We start from the raw sequence: 15,957 nt of genomic DNA, 5'->3' as shown, positions 1-15,957 counted from the left end.
AAGAGCAGGCCGGAGTACCTCGGGAACTGGAGGCGCCCGGATCGTCCCTGGCCAACACTTTCCAGGTGTGGTCCCCCATACTGGAAAGAAGGGACGAACCCAAAAAAGATGCAGAGTGTGTCACAAGAGGGGGATACGGAAGGACACCACCACTCAATGTGACACTTGCCCCGATCATCCGGGCCTCTGCGTTATCGATTGCTTCAGGGAGTATCACACTTCCATGGAGTACTAAATTTTTATAATCCCCAACAGTCCACTAGAGAACATAAAAAACTATGGCTCTCAGACTTTGGAGATACAGAAACAATTTTTTTTTCCCCAAAAAATATTAGTTTTAGTGCAGGCATCCTCAAACTGCGGCCCTCCAGATGTTGTAAAACTATAACTCCCAGCATGCCCAGACAACCTACAGCCATCAGCAGGGTATGGTGGGAATTGTAGTTTTACAACATCTGGAGGGCCGCAGTTTTAGGATGCCTGCTTAGTGTCTCCAAAGTCTGAGAACCATACATATTGGGCATCGTCGCGTGCGTAAAAGTCGTCGCTATAAAAATAACTTTTGACCAAATGCCTCGGATAAACGGTGTTAAAAATATAAAATAAAAACGGTGCCAAAACACCCATTTTTGGGCAAAATTTCCATTTGAATCCTTTTTGCCGGTAATAAAGCAAGGGTTAACAGCCAAACAAAACTAAATATTTATTGCCCCGATTCTGTAGTTTGCAGAAACACCCCATATGTGGTCGTAAATGGCTATATAGCCGCACGGCAGGGCATAGAACGAAGGGAACTCCATACGGTTTATGGAAGGCAGATTTTGATGGACAGTTTTTTTTTGACACCATGTCCCATTAGAAGCCCCCCTTGATGGAGCCTAGACTAGAAACTCCAAAAAAGTGACCCCATCTAAGAAACTACACCCCTCAAGGTATTCAAAAGTTACTTTACAAACTATGTTAACCCTTTAGGTGTTCCACAAAACTAAATGGCGAATGTAGAAACAATTTTAGAATTTAATTTTTTTGTTACATTGCCTCAAAAAAGAGTAATATAGAGCAACCAAAAATCATATTTACCCCTAAAATAGTCCCAAAACAACAACCACCTTATCCAGTAGTTTCCTAGATGGGGTCACTTTTATGGAGTTTCTACTCTAGGGGTGCATCAGGGGGCTTGAAAGGGTACATGGTGTAAATAAACCAGTCCAGCAAAATCTGCCTTCCAAAAACCATATGACGTTCCCCTTCTTCTATGTCCTGCCGTTTAGCCAAATAGTAGTTTACGACCACATATGGGGTGTTTCTGCAAACTACAGAATCAGGGCAACCCATTTTAAGTTTTGTTTGGCTGCTAACCCATTTTTTCCAGTAATAAAGTAAGGGTTAAAATGGAAAATTTTCCAAAAAATAGAAATTTCAAAATTGTTTCTCCATCTGCCATTAACTCTTGTGGAACACCTAAAGGGTTAACAAAGTTTGTAAACCCAGTTTTGAATACCTTGAGGGGTATACTTTCTTATATGGAGTCACTTTTTTGAAATTTCTATTCTAGGGGTGCAACAGGGGGCTTCAAATGGGACATGGTATAAACAAAACCAGTCCTGCAAAATCTGCCTTCCAAAACCCATATGGCGCTCCCCTCCTTCTATGTGCTCCAGTTCGGCCAAACAGTAGTTTACGACCACATATGGGGTGTTTCTGCAAACTACAGAATCGGGGCAACCCATTTTGAGTTTTGTTTGGCAGTTAACCCTTGTTTTACTCCTGGAAAAAATTGATTATATTGAAAATTTTTCCAAAAAATAGAAATTTCGAAATTGTTTCTCAATCTGCCATTAACTCTTGTGGAAGACCTAAAGGGTTAATAAAGTTTGAAAAAACAGTTTTGAATACCTTGAGGGGTGTAGTTTCTAGAATGGGGTCATTTTTGGGAGGTTTCTATTATCTAAGCCTCACAATATGACTTCAAACCTGAACTGGTCCATAAAAAGTGGGATTTTGAAGATTTCTGAAAAATTTCAAAATTTGCTTCTAAACTTCTAAGCCTTGTAACATCCCCAAAAAATAAAATATCATTCCCAAAACAATTCAAACATGAAGTAGACATATGGGGAATGTAAAATCATCACAATTTTTGGGGGTATTACTATGTATTACAGAAGTAGAGAAACTGAAACTTTGAAATTTGCGAATTTATCAAAATTTTTGGTAAAAATTGTATTTTTTTATGGAAAAAAATTAACTTTTTTGACCCAATTTTAGCAGTGTCATGAAGTACAATATGTGACGAAAAAACAATCTCAGAACGGCCTGGGTAAGTCAAAGCGTTTTAAAGTTATGAGCACTTAAAGTGACACTGGTCAGATTTGCAAAAAATGGCCAAGTCCTTAAGGTGAAATAGGGCTGAGTCCTTAAGGGGTTAATGTCCGCTCCCCTATTTTCCCAAGATGGCTGGACTATTGAACAAAACAACACTTTTACCTTATGTGTCAACGCTATCTCCTCATAGATTGTAAGCTCTTGCGAGCAGGGTCCTCATTCCTCTTGTTGTAATTATTGACTTGTCTGTTGCTCTGTTATTTAAGACTATTTGTACATGAACCCCTGAATTGTGAAGCGCTGCAGAATATGTTGGCACTATATAAATAAAGATTATTATTATGTTCCTTCAAGATCCTCTCAGACCATGATCTAATCAGCTACACTCTATGGTATCCTTATTTTTAACCTCATCAGTAAAGATCAAGAAGATCAAACCTTGTAAATGCGAAAGAATGAGATATATTCACTCATTATATTTATATATATCTACAGGGGACAGTTCTATGATGGCTCCATTGTGTTTTTTGAAGCTATGGATTCGAGAAATTGCAGTAGCAAATTGGTTGAATTCTTCATCGTTGGCTTCTTGGACTTTGAAGCCATGCAAACCCCTTTATTGCTGTATTTTCTTAGTGTTTATATCTTAACCATTTGTGGTAACCTGGTCCTTGTTCTACTTATTATGTTAAGTCCATCGCTTTCTACCCCCATGTACTTTTTCTTATGTAACCTCTCATCCCTTGATATTGTTTATACATCCGTCACTTGCCCAAAGCTCATTTCAATCTTTACCACCAGCAATGGTGGAATTTCCTACGTGGAATGTATCCTACAACTTTACTTCTTCATCGCTTTTGGTAGCACAGAGTATTTTTTGCTTACTGTTATGTCATATGACCGCTATGTAGCGGTCTGTAAACCCCTATATTACTCCGTTGTAATGAACCAACATGTATGTATATTTGTAGCCATTGGTTCATGGTTGGGGGGAATAGTGGCCTCAATTCCGATTGCGTCTGTCACCTCCACCCTTGATTATTGCAGCTCACACCTAATTAATCACTTCTTCTGTGACATTAATGCACTCATACATCTGGCATGTAATGACACGACACTTATCCATGTTGTAATATTCATACAAGGAGTAGTCCTAGTTCTGACATCCTTCACGCTTACTCTGATATCCTATCTACAGATATTATCTAGTATAATGAGGATCCGGACATCGAGGGGAAAATACAAGACCTTCTCCACGTGTGGTTCCCACCTCACAGTTGTGAGTCTCTTCTACATTATGGTGTTTGTTTTATACATGAGACCACCATCTTCAATGTCATTAAATCAAGCCAAAATATTAACCACATTATATGTGTATGTCATCCCCCTGCTGAACCCAGTGGTTTATAGCTTCAGAAATGAAAGCGTGAAAGAGGCTTTAAGAAAAAAGTTAAAATCACTGTTAAAGGACAAAAGTCTGTAACCCCTTAAAGCATTTTTTTTTTTTTTTGCAATCCTTTTTTATAAGAATGGTCTCTAAACTTAAGTTGAGCACAGGTTGTTCTACTGTTGGCAACCAATCTGTTAAAGGGAGTCTGTCACCACTATATGACCATATACAGCACTTACATGGCGCTGTAGCACACCTATACAGGATTCTAATGGTACCTTTGCTATTTTCTTTAGACATCCAGAAGCAGGAAAAACGACGTTTATTTCATATGCAAATGAGCGCTCGCAAGTGCCCAGGGCGGTGTTCCGTGTGTAGGTGCCCAGGCTGCCCTGCCTTTTTAACCGTTACTCCTCCCCCAGCCTCTTCCTTTGCCCGCCCTCCTATTCCCTTGTATCATCGCTAGGTCCGGCCGAGATCCCGCGCCTACCCACTGCTTCGCCGGGCCGGGGCATGCACACTGCAATGCCCATTTTGGGAACGGCATCAATTCAACTAGTGCGCATGCGCCAGCCGGCGAAGCAGTGCGCAGGAGCGGGATCTCGGCGGGACCTAGGGATGATACAAGTGAATAGGAGGGCGGGCAAAGGAAGAGGCTGGGGGAGGAGTAACGGTTAAAAAGGCAGGGCAGCCTGGGCACCTACACACGGAACACCGCCCTGGGCACTTGCGAGTGCTCATTTGCATATGAAATAAACGTCGTTTTTCCTGCTTCTGGATGTTTAAAGAAAATAACAAAAGGTACCATTAGAATCATGTATAGGTGTGCTACAGCGCCATGTAAGTGCTGTATATGGTCATATAGTGGTGACAGACTCCCTTTAAATTCTATGGTAGAACCTAGGAGCAAGTTTTCCAGCAGCACCCCAAGAGGCTAAATGAGGTATTACACAATTATTAGCATGATTTGTATGTGTAAAGCACATATGGGGATGAGTCCTCCACAAAGAAAGATGCTCTACATTCCAGTTTATTGATCAGGCTCCATGCAGACCACCATATTTTTGGTGCAGATCGATTCATTACAATTGGGTCGCAAAAAAGGATGAGAGTGCTGTCCGGATCCATATGTCTGTTATCCAGAAAAAATAGAACATGTCCTATCCTTGTCCGTTTTACGTGGATTAGAGGTTCAATAAATATGATGACATGTTCATACAAAACAATCCTCTCTCCAAGAGCATCTATGAAGATTTTCATAGGTCTACCTTATGGTGCTGGTTAGGACTTCTAACATGCAGACTTGAAAGACTGTCAGTGCTGGGTTAAGCAGAGCTCCCGGTGTGGACTTGTATTTGCTACAGGTGGCTGAAGTGCTACATATTATACAGGCTGGTTAGGACTTCCACACTTCTAACCTCCTGAGACTGGAGAATTTGATGGGAGTTTTTTTTGTCCTTATTTCCAAGACATCTCATACCCATGGTATAGTCTCAGGCCTACATACTATCATGTATGACACTCTGTCCCATTACTTTTCTAAGCAATATTTCAGCCATCCAAACTAGATTATTTCTAAAGCAAAGTCCTAGAAGATGGACAGATATAAAATAGCAACATTAAATATACCACTATAACCTGCTTCAGGCCATTTTTTTATTTTATTGCATGTTACTCATTTTGGGATAAAAAAATGTTTTTAGTTGGTCTTTATTTAAAAATTTCCAGCTGTTTTTGAGATACAGGGATCAATAATCAATCTGTTTGCAGAGTATCACATCTAAGCCCCATCAGCTGATGGCTCATGTGAAGCGTGAATGAGTGTTTATGAGATCAGGAGATCATAGATAATGCTTAAAGTGAGCCATCAACTTACGGGCCTGGGAGGAGATACTCTATGAACATTTATAATTAACCCCTGTTTATCAAAAAAAGGTTGAAAACATGATTTATATCCCAAAATGAGTAAAATGCAATCGCAGTGACACCCTAAGGGGCAGGGGAAGAGGATGGGAGTCATAGTGGCCCTGATGAGCTTTTGTGTCATGGTGTACTCTCTCAGGCTGTCACTCCATGGTAATTGGTGCAGTGAAAAGGTGGAGTAAATCAATCAGGCAGATGTAGGAGAACAACAAATGGCTTACTTTACTGAGTGCAAAGGTTGAGTTACAGTATATCCAGCTGTCATCTGTACACAGTGCAATGTCTCTTTCCCCAGATGATGAAGTATGGTGGCAGGCAAAATAGCCCTCTAGGGTAGTCCTCTCTCTCCTGGCTTCCCTTCTCTACAGCTATAAACAGGCACCTGTGTCTGAAGGTGTTTACTTGATAAATACAGGCTGTTAGGTTTTCCTTAGTTGTTTTATGTTGATTGGTGTCCTAATGTGTTCTCCCTCATCTGCAGCAGGATCTGTGAAACTATAGTTGCTGGTAACCCCACTGACTGTAGCACCATTAGCTGCAAAGAATATCCATGGTCTTGGACCTTTAGTCTCCGTAGAGCAGTGTTCCTCACAGTTGAGCCGATTTTGTGGCCCTAAAGACCTTTGGAATGGGAACAGGTATATGTGCTTCTTCACTAGCTTAGCTAGCTCTCTCTAGAACACTTGCTCCTGGCAGGATGTAGGACCAGCCCACTCCTACCAAGAGGAGAGGAATGGGATGGTAAGTACCATTCCTAATGCCAACCATACCTTATCATTGCTGGTGTACTGAGTAGTGTTGAGCAAACTTGTGTTTTAAGTTCTGTGTAACGGAATCTGGAATCCATAACGGGATTATTCAGTAACCCAAACCCGAACTTTGAACGCAGAACTTAAAAAACAATTTCGCTCCACACTAGTACTGAGCATAACAATGAAAATACATATCATGACTTTTCAATTACAGATACACCCAAGTCTGAGGTACTTCACAATGATAAAAAAGCATTGCCCCAAAGGTGTTCATATCCTTCAAGTTGTCAAATAATTGTCCTTCTTCCCTTCGTTTAGTGAGATTCTGGATTGTCTTACAGAAGCTGCATGCTAATTTTCATTCATAGTAATCTCATGTATAGACCGTGTGACATAATCCAGATTATTTGCATTTAGGCCTGAAATATTCATCTGGCCATGTTCTGATAAATATACATGCTTCTTTTTAGCCAGGAAATCCACTTGATTAGCTGTGATGGGAAGAAAGAACATAAGAGTGATACAATTTCTGTAAAATATTCCAATAATCACATTATATTATCACATTGCTCCTAATTTTATTCCCAACAATGGCTCCAATCTAGTTCTTATCTTTTTGTTTCCACGTAGAAACAGAAAATTGGAATCTATGAATCCCATAGACTATAACAGGATCCATCAGGTTTTCTGCATGGATACTGTCAATCTCCAGGACAAACTACTGCGTGCAGCAGTTTTCTAATTTTTATTTTTATATTGCAGGAACCTCCACCGCAGATGTGAATCTGGCCTAAGAGTCACTAGTAGGGATGAGCAAACCCGAACGGCAAAGTTCGGGTTCATACCGAACTTTGCGAGTTCGGGTACCTGGACCCGAACCCGTACTTTTTCAATGAAGTCCAGGTTTGGGTTCAGTGTTTGGGTGATTTTATTATTTTCAATTATAACATGGTTATATTGGAAAATAAAAGCATTCTTAAGACAGAATGCAAAACAATATGGCCACAAAGAAGCACAGTCATTATGCATACTTTTTATTGAAAATTCAGATACACTTTAAAATAATAGAAGAAATAATAACCCCTTACCAAAACCCCCACTCTGATGTTTGCTTGTTTTCCTTCAGTGTCTGTACTTCTTGGTTCTGGTTGACATGGACATTTGCTAAGCAAAACACTAAATGCAGAAGTGACCCACTACAGCCAGTATTTGGTTGAAGTATCACATTTCCATGACCAAGAAGAATAGAGACCAGCAGGAGACACAGAAGTCAGAGGTCAGAAGAGCGGACAGGTCCTCTTTAAATAGGCCTGACAACACCTTCTCACTGAATTGAAGGATTCAATCACAGTTCATCCAAAAATCATTGTCAGATATAAATATCCACCATATAGCTGCTTCCGGGTTAACCCTATAAAATACAGCTACTTACGTGTTAATGCCATAAAAGCAAACAAACCACCCTGCTTGGTGAGATGCTCCCAAGATTTTAAAGTCTCCAGTAGTCTCAGCTTCTCCCTAATTTTTTCTCTGATAATCATGAGGCGTCTTACCGCCGTCTTCAAACTGTCCTTCCTATGAAGGCAAAAAATCATTATGGTGAAACAAAAAAGAAACTGCTGAGCATTTGACAACCACACTGACAACCACTAGCACAAAACCTACCTTCTCCATGCTCCTGCCACAAGAAGAAAGCTGCAATAACTACCTGTTGCTGTGACAATTTGCCTTCTTGTGATAGATCACATCTACAATCCATGTGTTTGGAAACAGTAGGAATGTCCTGCCAAAGTTGGGAGTCCATACCCCCTTAAAGGGAACCCATCATTTTTAACAGTCTGAACTATGGACAGTATGCTATAGAGCAGGAGAAGCTGGGCATATATATATATTATATATATATATTTTACATTTATAACATCATATTATCCACTTATTAAAATTGTTTCTCATTCTGGGGTTAGGAGTCTAGCAGGCAGTTTTATCAGTAATTATGAATCTGGGCAGCTTCTCCTGTGGATCAGACTACAGTACAGGTTCCCACTGACAGGTTCCCATTGAGAACTTAGTGGCACCTCAAGGTTGAGAACTGGCAAATACAATTAACTATAGCCAAGAGTCATGTAAAGTAGGACTCTTAGCTCTGGTATCCAATCCAGTGAATGGAAGTCTTAAGCCTCATTCACTTGTCAGTTTTTTGGTCAAAAATTTCAATCAGCGATTCTGAGCCAAAACCAGGATTGGAGCCTCCACAGACATAAGGTATAAGGAAAAGATCTGCTTCTGTTCTGTATTTAGAGCGGCACCTGGTTTTGGCACAAAACCACCGATGGAAATCACTGACCAAAACACTGACGTGTGAATGAGGCTTTACAGTGCCAATACGGAGGAAAACATGATTTGCATTCAAGCTGCCGATCTGATCACAGATTATTGCAATGTCTATAACATAGCCCAAAAACCACAATATAATTGGAAGCCAACAACTTACCATTCTACATACAGTAAGGGATTGCTCAGCACCATTGCCACAACCCGTGAACCGAAACATGGCGGTGTTGACCATATCTCACGTGCAAGACTTTCTAGCTGGGAGCGGACACTGATAAGAACTTCATTGCTCCTCATAACAATTAACAGATTCCCGATTCTCTCCCCTGCAGATCAGCAAATAAGACGTTGAAGATCTCACTAAATGTATAAAGCGGAAAATTGATGCAAGAACAAGTGTACGTATCAATGTGCCATTGCCACCCTCATTCTCTACGGGAATTCATTACAGGGGTTCTCAGGGGTCATGATATTGATGGCCTATCCTTAGGATAGGCCATCACTATCAGATTGGTGGGGGATCGACTCTCAAACTCCAGACGTTCACTTGATCAGGACAAAGATGCTATATCCTAAACCACTACTGATGAGTAGGAAGCCTCATGTAAACAACGAATATGTGGCACCACAGTCCTATCAAATAGCTGAGACTTTAATCTAATATTGATGGCTTACTCTGAAGATAGGACATCAATATCCTAAATCTGGAAAACCCTCAAAAGGTCTTGTTAATGGATTTAAATGTAATGAAATGGAAAGATTGCAATCAAGTTTTCTGCCACCAGATGGCGTAATATTAATTAGAATTTCCAGAAACTGCTACAATCAAATCAGATCCTCTGCAGCATAGAGCATGCATGCCTCCGAGTAATGATATTGAGGTGTATATATATATATTTGCATTGTTTTAGCATAGTCCATCAGATGTCATTAATCAAAGCAGGCTCACCCCCATATAGTGCTGGAAATTCAGGACACAATGTGGTTGTATAACACTACACTGATTAGCTCTACCTCAGAGGACCACTGTGATGGTGTCCAGCTGCCTCTGGAGAGGGATCAGTTGCTGTTAGGATATTTTCGAAATTTTTCGAGAAAGTGTCAAGCGATAAAAACAAAAAATCTTTCTGACAGGAAGGAAACGTCATGGTTTATAACTGCATGGAAATTAAAATAAAGTAGATAATAGAAGCCAGGAAGTCATAATAAGATCCCATTAATGTAAAACTGGATCAGTTGTGGTGTCTGCCATTTTGATGGCTAGACTAGTTATGCATGCTGCGCAATCTATACAGTCCAATGTGACAAAACTGCCAACAAAACCTCCGACAATGTGAGAGAAGAGAATATATAACAAAAAGGGCAGCACTCCAGAAAGTAAAAGAAGAAAAAAAAAATCTTTAATTACCCATATGGGACAAGCGACGTTTCGGCTCAATGTGTGAGCCTTTCTCAAGCCACACTTGAGAAAGGCTCACACATTGAGCCGAAACGTCGCTTGTCCCATATGGGTAATTAAAGATTTTTTTTTTCTTCTTTTACTTTCTGGAGTGCTGCCCTTTTTGTCATTTTTATCTATTTGGATTGGCTTTTATCCACACTGGGCCAGCTGCACCCGCATTTTTTCCATTGACGGTGCTGCCACTGAACTCTTTTGTTATATATATATATATATATATATATATATATATATATATATATATATACACACACACACAGTACAGACCAAAAGTTTGGACACACCTTCTCATTCAAAAAGTTTTCTTTATTTTCATGACTATGAAAATTGTAGATTCCCTTACATCCTACCAGCAGCACAGATGGGGGTTAACTGCCCCCCGTGGACTGGTAGGACCGGTGTAATTTTTAATGAGCCCAAAGAATAACCAATAGAAGAACTCCAGCTCCCTTAAAGGGAGGGGTTCGCCCCCAGCCCACCGTGTTTTTTTCTGTCCTTTGGACAGGTGGACTGGCGAAGCTCTCCCTCTCTGGGATTTGGAGACCATTACCACTATGTTTTTTTGGTCTCTTCTTGTCGCTTTTCATCTAGTGCTTATTCTCTGCGCTTATTTTTTTCTTTTCCTTCTCCCCCATTCAGCTGCTATGTCAGTGTTACCTGGGGGCGATGTATTCCTCTGGTGACATTAGGCTCCCCTCCTGGATGCATCGGCTCGTTCCAATTCGGCGTGGTATGGGCGCCGCCATGACCGGAAGTGACGCGCGGCTACTGGAGGCGTCACTTCCGGTCTTTCGGCTGATCTCGATTTTTTCTTTCTCTTTGCTTAAAGCAAATTAGTCTGGCAGCCGGAGGTTTTTGTTCCCACAGGAGGGGTGGGCCATGTAGAGGCAAATTAAATGTCTTTTTTTACCATAGTAAGGTTTTAAGCAGATAGCTTTACAATGACTCCTGGGGGAGGGCTGGTAACAGGGATCCCTCCCCTGGGTGGAGCTGTTCCCTACTTAAGCTCCATGATAGCTTCAATCTGTCTCTGGTTGCGCTGCTTTAACAAGCTAGCTCCAGAGTCTCCTGCTTTCAGTGAGATATTTTGCTACCATCCGAATTCTATTCAGCTCTATCATAGTGATTGACTTTGCTCCTCTGGTTCGTGCCGCTAACTAATGTTTGTTTCTCCCTTAGTTTTTAGGGATGCTTTTAATTTTCTTCTTTCGTTTCAGCTATGGCTTCTCCCAGAGAGTCAGACCAGCAACGGAAGTCAGCGGCCAAGAGGAAACACCTGGCCTGTTATGATTGCAACACGCCTCTTGACGACAGTTGCCCTTTTTCAAGGTGCGACAGCCGCCGTTCCGGCACTGCTACAGAACCTACTATCCAGGACATGTACCAGTGGGCTAAAACTTACGTGGATGACTCCATCAAGGGTGTCGTACGCCTGCTAAATGAGAGGTTACCGGTTCCCTCTCAGACTCCGATGGAGGTTGTCGCCCCCACTGACAGACCTATGCCCCTTTCTGTGGGGTCATCATCCTCTGATGAGGAGGAGTCAACTTCATGTTTCTTTCCACCCGAAAAGACACAGAAGCTACTAAAGTCCATCAGGTCGGGGGACCATGATGTTGACGTAGGGGAGTCTTCCGATTCCGCCTGCCGGACCAAGCGGGTCTTTAAGGCAGATAAGATCCTTCTTTCTGTGATGCGCACAGAATGAAAAAAGCCGGAGAAAGGTCCAGTCCTTACCCGGAAATTTGAGTTAATGTTTCCGATGGCTAAACCCTTAGTGGAATCATGGGGTTCCATTCCTAAGGTGGACATGGCGATAGCCAAATTGTCCAGGCGCACTTTAGTTCCTGCAGACGATGGGTCTAGTCTGCAGGACCCTCTAGATAGGAGGGCAGAATGTACCCTAAGAAGGAACTACTCGGCGGCCGCAGCCTCGGCCTCGACATCCATTGCAGCCACAGAGGTCTCCTTCTTTCCTTAGATCTAGGCTGAACCAGATCCAGACGGATGTCGACCAAAGTGTCTCTCGGGACGATATCCTCGCCGCCTTCAAATCCGTCAATCTGGCCATGGATTTCCTGTGTGACACATCCCAGCTACAGCTGAAATTGGCAGCCAAAACATTGGCTCTAGTGTCTGCTGCTAGGAGACCTCTGTGGCTAAAGCCCTGGAATGCGGACAACGCATCCAAGTATAACCACTGTGGGCTTCCCTTCGAACCGAACAGTCTATTCGGTTCAGAGTTAGACACCATCATGGAGGGTCTCTCAGATAAAAAGGGGAAGAGTCTCCCCCAACATCCCTTTTGGGGCAGGGGTAGACAAGCTCGCGGGGGCCGACCCGGACAGCAGCCTGGACGTAGAGACTGGGGGGGGGGGGGGGGGCGTCTAGAAAGTTCTCTAGACGCTCCCGTAAACCCACCAGGGAGGCAAAACCCTCTTGACTATGGGCCTCCCAGAGGCTCTTGGATAAACCCTGCTACCCCTGTCGTTACGCCTCTAGATTTTCCCGTACCCCTCCCTCACCTTCCCGTAGGGGGGCGTCTTTCTCTTTTCCAGCACGTATGGGCCCAGGAAATCTCAGATCCCTGGGTCCAAAGTATAGTAACTACGGGCTATCTAAAAGACCTTGTTTCTCTCCCCCCAGAAAGATTCATTGCTATGCACTATTTTTTGCCGGCTAGACAAGGGATCATAGAGTCCTATATCCAGGACTACCTTTCCAAGGGAGCCCTGGAGGAGGTACCGGCAGGGGAGAGGGGTCTAGGGATTTATTCTCCAGTATTTCTGGTACCCAAAAAGACAGGAGATCTCCGGATGATCATAGATTTGAGATTCCTCAACCGTAAGGAAAACCAGGTTCCGCATGGAAACCATAAGGTCAGTCAGCCACCTCCTCAGCCATGGGGACGTGATGGCTACTCTGGACCTCAAGGATGCTTACCTCCACATCCCGATCCATCCTTCCTCCCGGAAATTTCTCAGGATCGCGGTCCAGATTTCAGGAGTGCGCAGGCATTTTCAATTTGCCGCCCTTACCTTCGGAATCTCAGCTGCCCCCCTTATCTTCACCAAAGTGGAAGTATCGGTGGTGGCAGCTCTGAGACTCCAGGGTCTGACCATTGTTCCTTACCTGGACGATTGGCTTCTTCTATCCTCTTCGGTCCCTTTACTCTCCCATCATCTTTGTGTCGCAATTTCCTTTCTGCTCCGTCTAGGCTAGATTATCAACTGGCAGAAGTCGAACGTGAGCCCTTCAACTTCTATCCATTATCTAGGATTCGTAATCGACTCTCTGGAGATGTCCCTCCAGTTGACGCCAGAAAGAAGAGCGCGGATTCAGGACCTGGCAAGGTTCCTTCATGTACCACGACGAGTCTCCATACGGACTCTTATGAAGATGTTGGGGCTCATGTCAGCGGCTGCGGATGCAGTCCCTTGGGCTTTATGGCACCTCCGACCTCTTCAGTCGGAGGTCTTAAACAAATGGAACGGCAGCCCTGCGGGGCTAGATTTCCTGTGCTCCCTATCCAACCAAACCCGGAATTCCCTCAGGTGGTGGTTCCATCTACCAGCAGGGAAGTCTATGACCCAACTAGTTTGGCTCATATTGACTACGGACGCGTCCCTTGTAGGCTGGGGCGCCCATTTAGACGGATCCCCGGTTCGGGGATCTTGGTCTACTCAGGAGCGGCATCTTTCTTCGAATCTCCGCAAGATGCGTGCTATCCGGGTAGCCCTCCTTCACTTCGCCCCTCAGATTCGGGGCGAAGCAGTGAAAGTCCAGTCAGACAACATGACTTCTGTTTTTTACATAAACAAGCATGGAGGCACAAGATCTTTACCCCTTCTTTCAGAGATTGGGGTAATTCTGCGGTGGGCAGAGCTGAACCTATCCCATCTATCTGCCACTTACATCCGAGGCTCCCTTAACATTATCGCGGACCGCCTAAGCCACGGCTTACCGACCATGGAGTGGTCACTGCATCCGGAGATATCTTCAAACAGCTAGTCCTCAGATGGGGTATGCCAGAGGTGGATCTCATGGCAACCAGGTTCAACGCCAAGGTACAGAGGTTCTGTTCCCTATACAGGGAGGACAACCCCCTGGCGATAGATGCTCTGACAATACCGTGGAGGTTCAGGCTGGCATACATCTTCCCTCCTTTTTCCATGATTCCGAGGGTATTGATGAAAATCCGTCAGGATCAGGCCTCGGTAATAGCCATCATACCATTTTGGCCCAGGAGATCCTGGTTTACCCAGCTCATTCAGATGAGTCGGGGACAATATTGGAGACTCCCCCCGGAGCAGACCCTGGTGTCGTGGGACACCTCATCTCTGCCCAGATCTGCACAGAGTCAACCTGACAGCCTGGAGGTTGATCAGTCCCTTCCCAGAGTGGATGGGCTCTCTGAGTCGGTCCTGATAACTTTGTTGCATTCCAGAGCAGAGTCTAACAAGAAGGCCTACTCCCGAATCATGAGGATCTTCACTTCTTGGTGCAACTCCAACTGCAAGATCCGCCCCTCTCAGCGATCTTACAATTCCTCCAGGATGGGATAGACAGAGGTCTCTCCCCATCTACCTTGAAGGTCCAAATTTTTGCTATCTCGGCCTGTCTCAACAGGCCATATTCTCGGGACCCGCTCATCAAACGCTTCCTTAAGGGAGCGGAAAGATTGAAGCCTACAATACTGAAACCCGTTCCCCAATGGGATTTGTCAGTAGTTCTCAGGGGGTTAGCATCTCCCCCCTTTGAACCCTTGGAGGAGGCAAGCTTTAAATTTCTAACACTCAAGGTGGTCTTTCTTCTGGCCATAACCTCAGCCAAAAGAATTTCGGAGCTGCAAGCTTTCTCCACTTTACACCCATACACCATGTTCTTACAGGATAGGGTCCTTCTAAAATTTCTACCTTATTTTAGACCTAAAGTTCCAACCTTTCAAAATATCAATCAGGTAATCTCTCTACCTGTATTATTCTCCGCCTCCTCCTCTGATGTTCCAGTCCGACATCCACTGGATATATCGAGATGCCTCCAGATCTATGTGGATAGATCCAGAGAATTCAGGATAGATGAGAACCTTTTCATCCTGTTTGCCGGCTTGTCTAAAGGCCGTAAGGCGTCTAAAACTACTATTAGTCGCTGGGTCAAGGAAGCCATTAGGGAAGCTTTCACCTCCCAATCCTTAGATCCTCCGGAGTTTGTGAGGGCCCAGTCTACTAGGGCCATAGCTACATCTGTCGCGGAGAGAAGTCTTCTCCCCCTAGAGTTGATCTGTAAGGCAGCTTCCTGGAGCTCTGAATCAACCTTCATCTCTCATTATGAAATAGATGCTAAGGTAGCAGAGTTTTCGGCCTTTGGGCAGACAGTTCTTACTTCTGCCGGGCATGAGGACCCTCCCTAGGGGATTCTTCTTGCTTCTCCCCATCTGTGCTGCTGGTAGGACGTAACGGAATCGTTTAATTTCTAACGATAATTTGTTTTCCCTTAGTCCTAACAGCAGCACACAAATTTTCCCGCCTTAAAGACCTTTCTTGTTTTAAACACGGTGGGCTGGGGGGCGAACCCCTCCCTTTAAGGGAGCTGGAGTTCTTCTATTAGTTATTCTTTGGGCTCATTAAAAATTCCGCCGGTCCTACCAGTCCACGGGGGGCAGTTAACCCCCATCTGTGCTGCTGTTAGGACTAAGGGAAAACAAATTATCGTTAGAAATTAACGATTCACACTGAAGGCATCAAAACTATGAATTAACACATGTGGAATTATATACATAA

General features: G+C 43.6%; 2 protein-coding genes across 2 annotated transcripts in view; one reads left to right on the top strand and one right to left on the bottom strand.

Moving 5' to 3' along the window:
• The first annotated feature begins 2,857 nt into the window (after positions 1-2,857).
• Positions 2,858-3,805, top strand: LOC120987835 (olfactory receptor 1L4-like). The gene has a single exon (XM_040415913.1). It carries the CDS (start codon positions 2,858-2,860, stop codon positions 3,803-3,805), a length of 948 nt encoding a protein of 315 aa, XP_040271847.1.
• A 2,711-nt stretch (positions 3,806-6,516) lies between these two features.
• The window catches only part of LOC120986342 (aspartate aminotransferase, cytoplasmic-like), a 69,466-nt gene continuing 60,025 nt past the window's right edge, over positions 6,517-15,957 (bottom strand). The window contains exons 8-10 of the mRNA XM_040414863.1: positions 8,879-9,044; positions 7,820-7,962; positions 6,517-6,878 (exon numbers count right to left, since the gene is read on the bottom strand). Of these exons, the coding sequence (XP_040270797.1) occupies positions 6,739-6,878; positions 7,820-7,962; positions 8,879-9,044 (449 nt within the window). The 3' untranslated portion in view covers positions 6,517-6,738. The remainder of the gene's footprint in view (positions 6,879-7,819; positions 7,963-8,878; positions 9,045-15,957) is intronic.

Source organism: Bufo bufo, chromosome 1, assembly GCF_905171765.1.
Source record: "Bufo bufo chromosome 1, aBufBuf1.1, whole genome shotgun sequence".
NCBI classification, from domain to species: domain Eukaryota; kingdom Metazoa; phylum Chordata; class Amphibia; order Anura; family Bufonidae; genus Bufo; species Bufo bufo.
The sequence above is the reverse complement of the archived record's forward strand: the minus strand, read 5'-3'. Positions and strand labels throughout refer to the sequence as shown.

Bases quoted from the DNA above. Each gene is read 5' to 3' on its own strand.
- LOC120987835 (XM_040415913.1), top strand. From the start codon at position 2,858: ATGGATTCGAGAAATTGCAGTAGCAAATTGGTTGAATTCTTCATCGTT.